At 44.7% G+C, this 15,016-nt stretch overlaps 1 protein-coding gene across 1 annotated transcript; it reads left to right on the top strand.

Moving 5' to 3' along the window:
* Nucleotides 1-897: 897 nt before the first annotated feature.
* On the top strand, nt 898-14,320 carry LOC122247669 (uncharacterized). The gene is made up of 13 exons (XM_086538234.1): nt 898-1,020; nt 1,423-1,638; nt 1,969-2,352; nt 2,389-2,401; nt 2,665-3,693; nt 3,964-4,182; nt 4,741-4,865; nt 5,163-5,280; nt 5,579-5,695; nt 6,952-7,077; nt 8,446-9,036; nt 9,897-12,492; nt 12,901-14,320. Exons 1-12 carry the CDS (start codon nt 898-900, stop codon nt 12,452-12,454), a joined length of 5,619 nt encoding a protein of 1,872 aa, XP_086394360.1. The 3' UTR covers nt 12,455-12,492; nt 12,901-14,320.
* Nucleotides 14,321-15,016: the final 696 nt, after the last annotated feature.

Here is a 15,016-nt window from a genome sequence, read left to right on the forward strand (position 1 = left end):
AATCAAATGAAGCTCTTGAACAAGGACGCTTACAAGAGACATTTAGTGACCTACTTTGAACACTTCAGCGACCCAAGTTAGGCTCGCGACCCTGTCTCTATGTTTGTCACAGAAGGATAACTGGGTCTGATTTTGGTGTTGTCTTTGTGGGATATTCAAGATTTAGAGAGAGTGATGTGACGGGATCAAATGTCATATCACGTCACGTCTCGTACACATACGCGCACATACATACACACACATACGTATACACACACACACACACACACACACACACACACACACACACAAACACAAACATACACACACACACAAACAAACATACAAAACAAAATCTTATTGTCGGGTAACAACATCCGTAGGTCCCACAAGGTTATCTTTGCGTGTAAAATCTTATCTTATCGCACCGGAATCCCAGGACGAGTAAGATACACTGGAATTCAAAGGCCAGATTTTCTAGAGAAGAGACGAAGGTAAACGAAAAGCAGCCAGTGTTGCCTGGACCGCTTGCTTGCTCGTTAACTTTGGTGTATAAGTGTGTTTAGACAGTTGAGTGAGCGATCAAGAGCTCAGACCAAAGGTGTTTGTCTGAAGAGTAATTCGACACTGTTTTTCTTACTCTCTCTTTCCTCTGAAGTGTCGGCACTTTGCGGCGAGATCGGGTTTTCATATAATTCAGTCGACGACACCTAATGTCCAGGCCAGAAATCTTTTGTGGAAACCTCGAGCGTGTTTGTCCTTGTGAAAGTATTTCCCCGGGACCGCCCCGGTGCTCCCGACAATCCTCAAAATGGCAACTTCCGAGAGAAGTTGTGACATGCTTTTATCCAAATTACCTTCACGGCTTCTTTCAACTCTTTCGTCATTGTTTTCTTTTGTTTATATCTTTGTGTAAACATGTTTAGTTATAAAAAGCCTATCGACCATGCTGGCCACGATCACGACCATGCTGGCCACGATCACGACCATGCTGGCCACGATCACGACCATGCTGGCCACGATCACGACCATGCTGGCCACGATCACGACCATGCTGGCCACGATCACGACCATGCTGGCCACGATCACGACCATGCTGGCCACGATCACGACCATGCTGGCCACGATCACGACCATGCTGGCCACGATCACGACCATGCTGGCCACGATCACGACCATGCTGGCCACGATCACGACCATGCTGGCCACGATCACGACCATGCTGGCCACGACCACGACCACGCCGGCCACGATCACGACCATGCTGGCCACGATCACGACCATGCTGGCCACGATCACGACCATGCTGGCCACGATCACGACCATGCTGGCCACGATCACGACCATGCTGGCCACGATCACGACCATGCTGGCCACGATCACGACCATGCTGGCCACGATCACGACCATGCTGGCCACGATCACGACCATGCTGGCCACGATCACGACCATGCTGGCCACGATCACGACCATGCTGGCCACGATCACGACCATGCTGGCCACGATCACGACCATGCTGGCCACGATCACGACCATGCTGGCCACGATCACGACCATGCTGGCCACGATCACGACCATGCTGGCCACGATCACGACCATGCTGGCCACGATCACGACCATGCTGGCCACGATCACGACCATGCTGGCCACGATCACGACCATGCTGGCCACGATCACGACCATGCTGGCCACGATCACGACCATGCTGGCCACGATCACGACCATGCTGGCCACGATCACGACCATGCTGGCCACGATCACGACCATGCTGGCCACGATCACGACCATGCTGGCCACGATCACGACCATGCTGGCCACGATCACGACCATGCTGGCCACGATCACGACCATGCTGGCCACGATCACGACCATGCTGGCCACGATCACGACCATGCTGGCCACGATCACGACCATGCTGGCCACGATCACGACCATGCTGGCCACGATCACGACCATGCTGGCCACGATCACGACCATGCTGGCCACGATCACGACCATGCTGGCCACGATCACGACCATGCTGGCCACGATCACGACCATGCTGGCCACGATCACGACCATGCTGGCCACGATCACGACCATGCTGGCCACGATCACGACCATGCTGGCCACGATCACGACCACGCTGGCCACGATCACGACCATGCTGGCCACGATCACGACCATGCTGGCCACGATCACGACCATGCTGGCCACGATCACGACCATGCTGGCCACGATCACGACCATGCTGGCCACGATCACGACCATGCTGGCCACGATCACGACCATGCTGGCCACGATCACGACCATGCTGGCCACGATCACGACCATGCTGGCCACGATCACGACCATGCTGGCCACGATCACGACCATGCTGGCCACGATCACGACCATGCTGGCCACGATCACGACCATGCTGGCCACGATCACGACCATGCCGGCCACGACCACGACCACGACCACGAGCATGACCACGATCACGATCACGACCACGCTGGCCACGACCACGATCAGCGACCATGCTGGCCACGAAGCACGACCATGCTGGCCACCACGATCACGACCATGCGGGCCACGATTCACGCGACCCTGCTGGCCACGATCACGCAGCGACCATGCTGGCCACGATCACGGAATAAAAGAGAAAAGAACACGCACGAGAAGAGAAACGCACGATAAGTAAACGAAAACGTCGTAATACTAGCCACGACCACGACCACGACCACGAGCATGACCACGATCACGATCACGACCACGCTGGCCACGACCACGATCACGGCCATGCTGGCCACGATCACGACCATGCTGGCCACGATCACGACCATGCTGGCCACGATCACGACCATGCTGGCCACGATCACGACCATGCTGGCCACGATCACGACCACGCTGGCCACGAGCACCCTGGCCACGAGCAGCCGTCCGCCGAACCCGAGCCAGAAGCCGAGGCCGAGCCAGAAGCCGAGCCCGAAGCCGAGCCCGAGCCCGAGGCCGAGCCCGAGCCGACGGCCGAGCCAGAACCCGAGCCCGACCATATGGGTAAGGAAGAGTCGACCCATGTCGTCCATGAGGCCCACGACCATGGGCACTCGGAGGGCGAGTCGGGTCTCGAGCACGCACATCCACTGGGTGACATGGGCCACGAGCACTTGCATGAGGGACATGATGTGGCCCATGATCATACTCACCCTCACGATGACATGACTCATGATCACACTCACGCCGAAGGTGACATGACCCATGATCACTCTCACGATGGTGACATGACCCATGATCACTCTCACGATGGTGACATGACCCATGATCACTCTCACGATGGTGACATGACCCATGATCACTCTCACGATGGTGACATGACCCATGATCACTCTCACGATAGCGACATGACCCATGATCACGTTCACGCCGAAGGTGACATGACCCATGATCACTCTCACGATAGTGACATGACCCATGATCACACTCACGCTGAAGGTGACATGACCCATGATCACACTCACGATGGTGACATGACCCATGATCACTCTCACGATAGTGACATGACCCATGATCACACTCACGCTGAAGGTGACATGACCCATGATCACACTCACGATGGTGACATGACCCATGATCACTCTCACGATAGTGACATGACCCATGATCACACTCACGCTGAAGGTGACATGACCCATGATCATAATAGCGAGATGGGCCATGAGCACGTGCATGCCGAGATGGGCCATGACACAGGTAAGCTTCTTTTGTGTTTGGCTTTGTATAGTGTTAACCTATGCCTCTGATGCAGGTAACGTATGCTTTCAGAATACCTTTTCGTTCATGCTAACAGACAGATAGAGTAGACGGATGAAAAGCTGGATAGATGTATTCAAAATAACACCAGTAGGTATTATACAGATAGATATATGGATAGACAGATACACGGCTGAAGTGAAATAAGAGATACACATCCTACTTCAGCCCCATTTCTGAATGAAACTCACCTAAATCCACTCCCATTAGCCCCTGACGCCCACGAGAGTCCCGAGGCCACGCCCTCCGCCGCCCCCACCGAGAGAACCATCGTGTCCGTGTCCAGCACAGGTCCCGGAACCAAGGTCGAGGTCGTGTCCTCTGAGTCTGAGGTCACCCTCCAGCCCTCGTCGAGCCTCCCGCCACTCCTCGATGTCTTGGGTCCTCACGGCGGAGCAACCGAGGAGTCCCCTGCAACGGCGCCGCAAGGTACGTGCTGGTGAAGCGAATTGGGTGGGGTGAGGGGTGGGGGTGTTATATATGTGACATACGCACATGCACAGACATACGCACATACATACAGGTACGCATACGGATTCACACATATGCACATGGATACGTACACTTAAATACACTCTCATAGTTTTTACAAATGCACGAGAACAATTTTCAGTCGGACAGGGTAATACAGAGAGACTCGTGTAAACTCGTTCTACCATTGTATCCACATCACATCTTAATTAAAGGAAGCAAGGATTTCCGCCTTCGTGTGGCTTTCCCCTTTATAGCTGCCAAAGGAGGTATGCCACATCACGGCAAAAAAAAAAAAAATTCTCATTTGTCACGTCAAACAAAAAAAAAAAAAATTATCTCATGCAAAAAAAAAAAAAAAATCTCTCATTTGTCACGTCAAACAAAACAAAACAAAATTATCTCATTTGTCTCTTATTCATTCCCTTTAAAGTTGCCAAAGGGGTTATGCCACATCACGGCAAAAAAAAAAAATCTTCTCTCATTTGTCTCTTACTCATTCTCTCACCAATGCAGGAAGTTGCCGTCCTCGCAACCTGGAGATGTGCAGTGACTTGCCTTACGAGCTCACCAGCCTCCCCAACTGGGCGAACGACAAGACCGAACACGAGTTACATAACGCTTCTCTTCCATTCTTTAGAGTAAGTATTATTTCTTTAGTTTTTGGAAGCTACTATACATCTCAGGTACTTCGTATTCAATATTCCGTTCTTATGTATGATTTACTGACCGTATACGCTATTTGTTTTTCTTCTTATTTTATTGTAATCGGACATGCTGATTACTTCGCGTACAACAAGATAACAAGAAGTGCATATATAAATTTCCCATTAAGATAACAAGAAGTGCATATATAAATTTCCCGTTAAGATAACAAGAAGTGCATATACTCGTACACGTAAAACATTACGCCAAATTTCCCCTTTGTTTTTTCCCAGGATGTCATCGTGAGGTCCAGCTGCTCCCTGAGGGCACGAGAGTATTCCTGCGCCATCTTGGAACCTCCATGTGCCCCTAATGGTGCCATTATTCCTCCATGCAGGACTTTCTGTCGATGTAAGATCATTTCGGATAAGATTTGAGGATTTTTTTTTTCGTTAAGAAGTATAGATCAAAGATTCTGTTTGCGATATTACTACTCTAATTGACATGATAATCAGGTGACTAAAAGGATCAACATTAGGACTCAAGTTACCATCTATACATGTAAATGAGTTGTAATAATTCAATGTATAAAAAAAATACCTACTTTAGAATCCTCTTTTGAAAAAAAAAAAAAAAATCGCAAGAAAAAAAATCCAGGTCCCTTTTGCAAATCACGTGACCTCAATCCTCCTCCTCTTCTGCCTTCTAGCTGTGGCTTCAACCTGCCAGGAATTCGTTATCAAAGGCTTCGGATTGAGCGACGTGTTCAACTGCGAAAGATTCCCCGACTCGACCGACCCCGCCGTGTGCTTTGATGCCACTCAAGGTAAGAGAGAGGGCACTGGACACGGCATAGTGCTCGCAAGAGTGAACTACTGTCTTTTTTCTTCTTTTTTTTTCATTGTCGTGTCATTTATGCTTTTGTTCCTGCTTTGCCTGTGCTTTTGGAATAATTTTGCTTACCGTTCCAGCTTTTATTTCGTTTCATTTTTAATTGTGTTTGTGTTTCCTTTTGTAGGTTTCATGTATTTTCATTCTTTTGCAATATCCTTATGCAGATCTGCTTATTGTTTCAGTACTTTTTTGGAAAATTTTCAGCTCTATTCTACTTCCTTATTCACTATTTTACTTATTTTTGGTTTTCAAAGCAATCTGACAATTGGCTCTTAATTTAAGTGACCAAGATGAAAGGGAAGGTATTGTAAAATGATTAATGAAACTACTTTGAGTTTTATCAGGGTTCCACAAAGGAAGGTTTCCGTAATTCATTTGACAGTAGGGTATGTACAAGCAATTAATGCTTGCAAGAATGTGGCACAAGGATCGTACTCCCAACACTGTTCACAGAATGTTTTTTTTCACTGAAATGCACAACAGCGCTTGTATGTGACATGGATAAACAAATATTTATTAGTCAGGAGCACCAGCTATACTGAATGTCAGCACTTTTATTTCACCTTATTCAAAAAAATATATTGTTCATGTGCAATAAAATACATTGATCCATTTACACGCAAAATTATTGAATCAAAATCATGCAGTTAGGGATTGCCTTTTTTTTCTGAAGGGACAGAAATAAATTCAAAAACAAAAAACGCGTTGCCAAAGTTAAAAAAGTAACAATCACAAGACACGGATGGTTCTGCATGGTAAGGTTACTTTACAGAACCGCCCAAGTGTCTCTTGTCTCTTCGCAAGACCGAGGAGCTGTTAATCAAAGCGTCAGGTGTGGGTGCTGGTGCAGAGGTGGAGATGGTGGTGGATGAGAGATAGGAAAGATAAGGCAGTCGGTGGTTGGAATCGGATATCGGATACTTGGGATTAACGTCACTGGAGTTAATGAATGGCTTTTAATTAAGTAGCTATATGCTAGCCCTAACGAAACTGGCCATGATTTAATTAAACAAAAACACATCTCGGAAGGATTGGGCAAGGGACCACATGGATCGGAAAAATAGAGAGAGAAAAAATAAAGAAGGTTTGCATTGGGGAAGACTAAGAATTAGATAAGGATTAAGGATTAAGGTTTAAACTGGATAAAGACTAATTGCTCTGGCTCTGGTCGTTGCGGTTACGGTACAGAACCTTGTCTGGGTCTGGAGCACCGCTGTGGAGACGGCAAATGTGTGGCGAGGAGACTAGTCTGTGACGGAATCTCAGACTGCATTGACCAGTCAGATGAAGCAACATGCCCTGGCCGGCTTCCAGGTCAGTCGGAATGGCTAGGTCTCATGGGTGCCTCCTGAAGGTGGAAACATGAGCGTGTTCATAGGCCTAACTATGTTGTTGTTGTTTTATGAGTAAACAAAGTGAGTTCTTTCGCTCATATAGTTTTGATACTGGAACTTAGCCGGTATCGGCAAACAGTATTGATTTCAATACCGGTACATAACACATTCAACTTTTAATTAACTGGCAGCATAAACCTCACCTAGTTAGGCCTATGAACAAGTTTTTTTTCCCAAATAATCTAAAAGCATCACGATAACCAGTTCCTACCTTCTAGCACCACATCATGAGCAGACAGTCCGTCCATAATTAACCAAACGAATCATTTAACTCTGGGAAAAGATAGTGATAGAGGCATGAAGTCCCCGTGATCAAATTAACTAGTGACGATAGGCCTTGAATCGTCTAATTAGATGCACGAGCCTCTGTTCAACACTTCTCTCACTTGGCCGAGGGATCGATCGATGCATGGCACGGTGGAGGAATCGCTCTTAAGATAATTAATTAATGATCTTTCACGTTCCAGTCGCTCTTTTATATGAACTTGTGTTTGCACTGATTTTTTTTTGCCCTTTTTCTTTTATTTACTTTTTTTTTTTTTTTTTTTTTTTTTTTTTTGATAATGGAGGAAGCATGAATTGTGGATAGTATAATTTGCAAAATTTGTCTATGAATTCCACAGAGCCATGATCACCCAATGAATATAGATAGTATTTGCAATGAATGAGAAAGGGAACTTAGCAAAATAATCAATAGTTAAGTTAGAAAGAAAGTAAATTAGGTTTAGTGCATCATGTTCCACTCGAAATGATAATATGTGATAAAATTTATAAAATCTAATTGCAATAGTTAGTCCTAAATAAATCAACTGATCTTAAGCACTTCCTAAAAGAAGAAAGTCTGAGCTGTTTTCTATCCTTTTTATTCTCTTTCTTGGACCGTCGACTTACTGCTGATGGCCATGACGTAGGGACACCAGATGGTCATATTTAAGGATACTATGATTTCTTTTCCTCCATTCTGATTAAGGAATTTTGAAAACCTTATTGTTTCAGACGTAAATCTAGTATTAAATTTTAGATTGTGCATATACATTGCATGAATAATACACTGCATTTATTAAGATCAATCACGCACGGTGTCCATACGATTGGCATATCAGCACTAAGATGCAGAAACATATTTTTTTTCTTTTCTTTGAGAACTCTTCCCAAAAGACAAAAGGGAAGTAGTTCGATATAAAGAATAAATCTGTACTATGCATTTTTCCATTGCTAACTGCTGCTTTTAGCAAATAGCACAAGCAGTTGCATGCACATTTGTTATTTTTACTAACCTGACTCACAGCTCCTGTCGGCGACGCAGCTACAGCAGCATCAGACAACGCCTTCCAGCACCTCCCCAGCCCAGCCGAACCGGAGGGCATCCGAACCGGTGGCCGGGACTTGCCCATTGAGGATTATGCAACAATAGACAACCCTGATGCTGTTCTAGAAGGACAGGTCGCACCAGCTGATGACTATCCTGTTATTGACGATTACGCTGCCACTGAGGACTATCAAGATTACGTTACCGATAACTTTGATTATATTGAGGCAGCTACTTTTGCTCCTGTGGATGAGGTCGAGGAACAGCAGACTGATGTTGCAAATGAGTCTATGGCAGTTGCTGAAGACCCATTCCAGCAAGTCTTTGAAGAGATTCAGACCGAATCTGCCCCAGTGGAAGCTTTCATGCCTACAGAGGAGCCATTGGGGTCAGAAACCCAGGACTTTATAGCCGAAGGAGACTTTCTCTCCACGGACGGTCCAGTTCTGATCTGTGACCACGAAAAGTTCCTGTGTCAGAATGGCTTTGACTGTGTGGACCTGGCGGCTGTCTGTGACGGCCTTCAGCAATGTAGTGATGGATCGGATGAGGCCAATTGTACCAGCATCGGTGAGTCTGCCAATTTCATCCCATCCTCTTCCCCATCTACAGGTTATGGACTTTCCTCTGCCTTCGCGTCTCTCTAGAAGAGCTGCCTCTGACTGGCTTGGCGGAAGAGGACGACTTGTGATTCTTTCGTGCTTTCGTCTCTCGCTGTGTCGCTCTCTTTCGAACTCTCTCTCTCGATATATATATATATATATATATATATATATATATATATATATATATATATACATATATATATATATATTATATCTATCAATCAGTCTCTCGCTTTGTTTACAGTATATATAATATTTATGTATGAAATATATTTATGTATGTAAACATTTTGAATTTTCATCCTTTCTCTCTCTCTCTCTCTCTTTCTCTTTCTCTCTCTCTCTCTCTCTCTCTCTCTCTCTCTCTCTCTCTCTCTCTCTCTCTCTCTCTCTCTCTCTCTCTCTCTCATGACAAAAAAAAAGAACAAGACTGCATGACTTCCACGGGATCTGGCATTTGATTAAAGGACAAACACAATATGAAACAAATCCGACTTATTTACTACCGGTACTTCATCCTTACAATTTCCTTCGCGCAACAGTTTTCCGTCCGGGGTTTTGGTCACAGTTCTTTGGGTCTTTCATACTGCGACAGCTTTCTTTCAATCAAATATGTTTTTTGTAATGTTCAGTATAGCCAAAAAAAAATTGAAAAGAAATAGCAATCATGTATATAACATTTATCAATCAATTTGTCTGTTACCGTTTCCAATTCCATATATATACCAACCTTCCAATTATCCCCTCATAGCCTCAGTAAATACTCCGATTATGATAGAAATACCAACATAATGATACCCCCTCCCCCTTACCGTGCCATCCTAGGGTGCCCCAATGACGACTTCAAGTGTGCCACCACAGACATCTGTATCCCCCAATCATGGCTCTGTGATGGCGCGGACGACTGTCGAGACAATAGTGACGAGACTGACTGTGACTTTCTCCATTCATCATCGACTGATCAGCTGGAGACTCTCGCTCCTCTTGGTCAGTTCCCTTATCCAAGAGAAGACTCGGTTCCAGCTGAGAGAGATTTTATCCTGACGTCTGGTGAAGGTCTGACGGGTGCGAACAGAACTGGTGTTGATGAGTATGAAGACAGTGACGGTGGGTTCTTCCCCGAGAATGTTCTTCCTGGGGAACCTGCTCCTTACCAGGAGGCTCTTGTTGGTCCTCCGCCATCCGAGGAAGGCATTCCGATTCCCTTGACTTACGGAGACGAACTGCAGGTGTACTCTGAAGAAATCCCACAGGAGTTCCCCGGCCAATCACAATACCCAGAGACATATCCAGATGAGGAAGGAGCCTCACTGAGCCCAGGACAGTTTCCTGCTGAACAATACCAAAATGGAGAGACACAGTTCCCTGAATCTGGTTTTCAGCAATATTCAGAAAATCAATACCAACCCATTGAGAACTATCAAGGACCCACAGAATACCAGTATCAATCTCAGGAGAACTACAACGAGCCCCCAGAATACCAGTACCAGTCTGAGGACAGCTACCAGGGATCAACGGAATACCAATATGAACCTCAGGAGAATTACCAAGAACCATCAGATTACCAGTATGAAGCCGGGGAGAACTATGAAGGCTCCTCGGAATACCAGTATCAGTCCCAGGAAAACTACCAAGAACCCTCGGAGAGTCTGGACCAACCTCAGGTAAACTACCGAGATCCAACAGAAAATCGTTACTCAGAAGAAAGCTTCCCCCAGTCCTCTGGCGAGCTCCTTCCTGAAGAATTTCAACCTCCACTAGGTTTCCAGAATGGCGAGTCACAGCAACCTTTACCAGACCAGCTGCAACCACAGCCACAGGAAAATGTATTGAGCGGTGCAGAGCAAGGGTTCCAGGCCTCTCTGGATGGACAGCAATTGTCACCTGAAGCTTATCAACCATTCCAGGAGGACCCAGCTCCAGTGAGTGATTTCCAGCAATTTCAAGAACAGCCAGCACCAAATGGTGACTTTCAGCCATTCCAGGAACAGCCGACATTAAATGACGATTTCCAACAGTTCCAAGAGCAACCTCCATTTAACGATGATTACCAGCAGTATCGGGAAGAGTCGGAACCAAATGGTGAATTCCAACAATTTCAGGAACAGGCCACTGGTGATTTCCAGCAGTTCCAGGATCAGCCGATAACAATTGATGGTTCTCAGCAGTTCCAAGAACAACCAACACAAACCGATGATTTCCAACAATTTAGTGAACAGCCAGCAGTTACTGACACTTCAAACAGTGAGCAACCGCCTCAGCCAGTACTCGGTACCGAATTAGATCTCGGGTCTTTCCAGCAACAAGAATCAGAAATTCCTGCTGATGTACAAGATTTCTCTGATTCTGAAGACTTACCCGCAGAAGAAGAAGTACAGACGCACGAAGACGCTGCTGCATTGTCTGAAACGCAAGCGCATGGCGAGAATGGATTAGGTGAAGATGCTCCCGAGTATGTTCGCAGTAAAGACAAGTGGTATGAAGATCCCGCAGATTTAAATGTTCCCGATTCTTTAGGGAGTGACTTGCCGGTCGAGGCGAAGGAGAGCATAACTGACGAAAGTGAAAACAGTCTAATCTCAGACTCATCTGCAACACAAACTGCAGAAGAGGAGGAAAAGGAAAATGAATCTCCATTCTTAAGTAGGCTGAAAGGGACTTCGCGTTTCTCGAACATTCGCCGTCCGTTCTCAAGGCGTCCCCTGAGACCTACGCAGAGACCAACTCAAGCTCTAACAACAACAACAATCACTCCTTCGTCAGCGGACGCGACGGAGTCATTCAGATCGCGCTTCCAGAAGTGGCGCAGTTCTCGCCTCCCCCCAGCACCCAGCTATGAGTCTCTTAGATTGAATGCATTGAAGGAACACGAAAATAACCATCCAGGGACTGCAGAGGAAGAATCGCTGGATGTAGCGCCTAGACCAGCCCCAAGGCCAGCCCCACGCAAGCCTAGCATCACGAGGCGTCCCTTGGGAATACAAACCTCGAGATTAACATCGCGCCTAAATCCTTTCCACCAACACGAAGAATTCCTGAAGGAGAATGCTGGGCCAGAGGAAGCTGACATTGTCGTCCCCGAGGAAGAAGAAGACATACCTGACAGTGAGCTTGCACAATCTACAAATTACAACGTGCAGATTTCTCCACCCGTGCTCCAGAGTACCTATGACAGTAGCCAGTATGACACACAAGGCTATGGACCTCTGACAAGACAAGGACATACAGTCAGCCAGACGCAAGAGACGCACTATCCGCTCGACGCCAACCAGAGGCTTCGAGATTACAACGCTGACGTAGCCAGACATCGTTTGAACAATCATTCACCTTATCATTTGCCATATAATCACAATCAGTACTCACAAGGTAACACACATAAATAAACAAGTGTAAGCTTCGTGGTCTCGTCACAACAAGTCACGTACGTACGTATGGCCTTTATGTTTACTTTTGCCTACAATGTGGGATTGGTTAGATTTGACTGACTGCATGCCTAAGTTCTTCTGTGCCTGTCCTTTTTTTGAAATAATATACTCAGATGAGATTCATCAGGATAGTTTACCATTAGTTCAGTTAATAGCATGGAAAATGATTGCTCAGCTAAAAATCACCACTTGCATGTCAATAGTACACATAGTAAACAATAAAGATTTAACCTTACTGTCAAACATTCGAAGTTTTACCGTTATTTCCAGTTAAATGAACAACCACTTACATGCAGTTGCTACAAACCCAACCCAGTAGTATCCATTTCAAAACGATAATACCGGAAAACTAATATGCGTTAAAAAAACATCTTAAGACTGACCTCCACCCCGACCTCTTTCAGGACTCTCCTCGGCCACAACCCCTGCCCTAGAAACCACAGAGGAACCTCAGACTTCGTTCCCCGGCGAGGAAGCAGCCACCACTTTCCCCGAGCACGTGACGGAAGACCCAGCCACAGAGGGCGCAGTCGAGGAAACGACGTTCTTCACGGAGGCACCGGAGGAGGCTTGTCCTGAACTGATGTGCTTGGACGGAACCTGTCTCTCCATTGCTCAGCTTAATGATGGCGTTAATGACTGCCCTGATGGTACAGATGAACAGAACTTTGCGGAATTGATGTCTTTTAGTTAAGGCTTAGTAGGAAAGTCTGTGTGCATCCCCTATAGATGTTTGTATGTCAACGGTAATTTCAAATGCAGCTTTCATTCACGGGAATGCGAAAGGTATAAGTGTTAATTTTTTTTAGCAGCAGCTTCATTAAATTGTTGATATACATTTTACTTTCCCTAACGTCGAAAATGTCACCTCCAATTTAATTGTCAAATTTTTGGTATATTTCTCTTCATTGTTAATACCGATATTGTGAAAGAGATCGCCAAATTATTAAATATTCCAGTCTGTCTGGTTGTTACCAGTTGTTGTGAAGCCAGTCCGTCCGTACCGGTCATTTAGTCAGTAATTTTCTGTATATGTGAATATCCCTCTAATTTCTAACCTACTCCAACATTCAATGTTTTATTCTCTCTTAATCCAGAATTATTCTTTTGTATATAGTGTAATTACTAATTTTCTACTCGTTTCCGGCATTCTTTGTAGTATGTTCTTAACAGCCATAAGGTTTGTTACTTTCCATTTATTCCGTCCAATTATGTTTATGACCAACTGAGCCAATGGCAAGGGTCTTAAGAGGAGAGTTGTGAAGTTTTTTTTCTCTAGGTTGTTCAATACCTTTAAAATATTTATTACATTTTTTAATTTATAGTTTATTTACATTTCCAATTTCTATTACATTTGAATATAGTTTTTTTTTTAAGTAAGACTGTGTCCTTTTCACAATGTCAAACAAAAAAAAAAAAATTATTGTAAGCTTTCCGATCTGAAATGAGGATGAATTTCTGAATTCGAATCTCTGTACCTTAATTAATTAAGATGTATCATGTAATTTGTAACATCTCTCTCGAGCAGCTTTCATTATACCTGGAAGTCCCTTGTTCATGAGTTAATGCACAATCAACTCTTTAATTAATGTTTGTGAGAATGAATGTTTATTGTCAGTGACTGTCGTGTGTGTATGTGAAGCATGTATCTGAACTGGATATGTCATTAGTGTTGTATTTTATTACCAATTTTCCAAACAAAGTAAGTGAATGTAGATAGTCTGACATGTTTACTATAGTCTCAATCTTCCATGCAATTTGAAAGGTAGCTATATATATAAATATATGTATGGATGTTTCTTTTATTAAATAAAATGTTCCATGATCAAACCCATCTTTTTTTCATATTGATATACTACACCTATTTCATCAGAAAATATAGATATCAATAAAACAAATGTGCAAGACCTGTTTCCTTCATTTTATTTTTTAAATTGTATTTTTTTTTTTTTTGCACTGTACATACAAGCTCTACACAATATCACCCAAAGTTTTCCCTCTTTTTGTTGTCAATATCTTGATTTAATAAAAAAAATACTCACAAAATGGAATGTTGAACTATGCAAAAGGCATAGTTGCAATGTCTCCAACAATACTACAATGGTATGGCATTTGGGGGGCATCTTAAGCCTATATTCAACAAATGACATGAAAAGATCTACCCAAAACTGAGACATGGTTTCATGCAGATGCAAACAGCTTTTGCATCTGTAAAATCATGGCACTACTTACTGAATTGCTAGCATGGAGGGTTGTTTTAAATGATTATCTTACTATACAGTCTCAAAATATAACCTTGAAATCTGCAAGGAAGAAAAACGTTCCTGCCACATTTAATTAACCATTACCCAGACCACAAAAAGGGAGGTAACTATATAGATTTCTTTTCTTATGAATATACTAGGATACTTGTGCAGCACAGCCTAATTATGTGACAGTACTGAGTTACATGGCAGGAAAGAATAAACAAGAAAGCAACCTGATTACACAGGGAGTAAGAAAAGAACAGAATATCTGGCA

The sequence above is a fragment of the Penaeus japonicus genome, unplaced genomic scaffold (genome assembly GCF_977035675.1).
Source record: "Penaeus japonicus unplaced genomic scaffold, GWHDUDI00000001_assembly GWHDUDI00000007, whole genome shotgun sequence".
Lineage (NCBI taxonomy): Eukaryota > Metazoa > Arthropoda > Malacostraca > Decapoda > Penaeidae > Penaeus > Penaeus japonicus.

Coding starts and splice junctions, on each gene's coding strand:
- LOC122247669 (XM_086538234.1), top strand. CDS start 898: ATGTTTAGTTATAAAAAGCCTATCGACCATGCTGGCCACGATCACGAC. Junction 3,694..3,963: donor CGAGATGGGCCATGACACAG/GTAAGCTTCTTT, acceptor CACTCCCATTAG/CCCCTGACGCCCACGAGAGT. Junction 7,078..8,445: donor ATGCCCTGGCCGGCTTCCAG/GTCAGTCGGAAT, acceptor CCTGACTCACAG/CTCCTGTCGGCGACGCAGCT.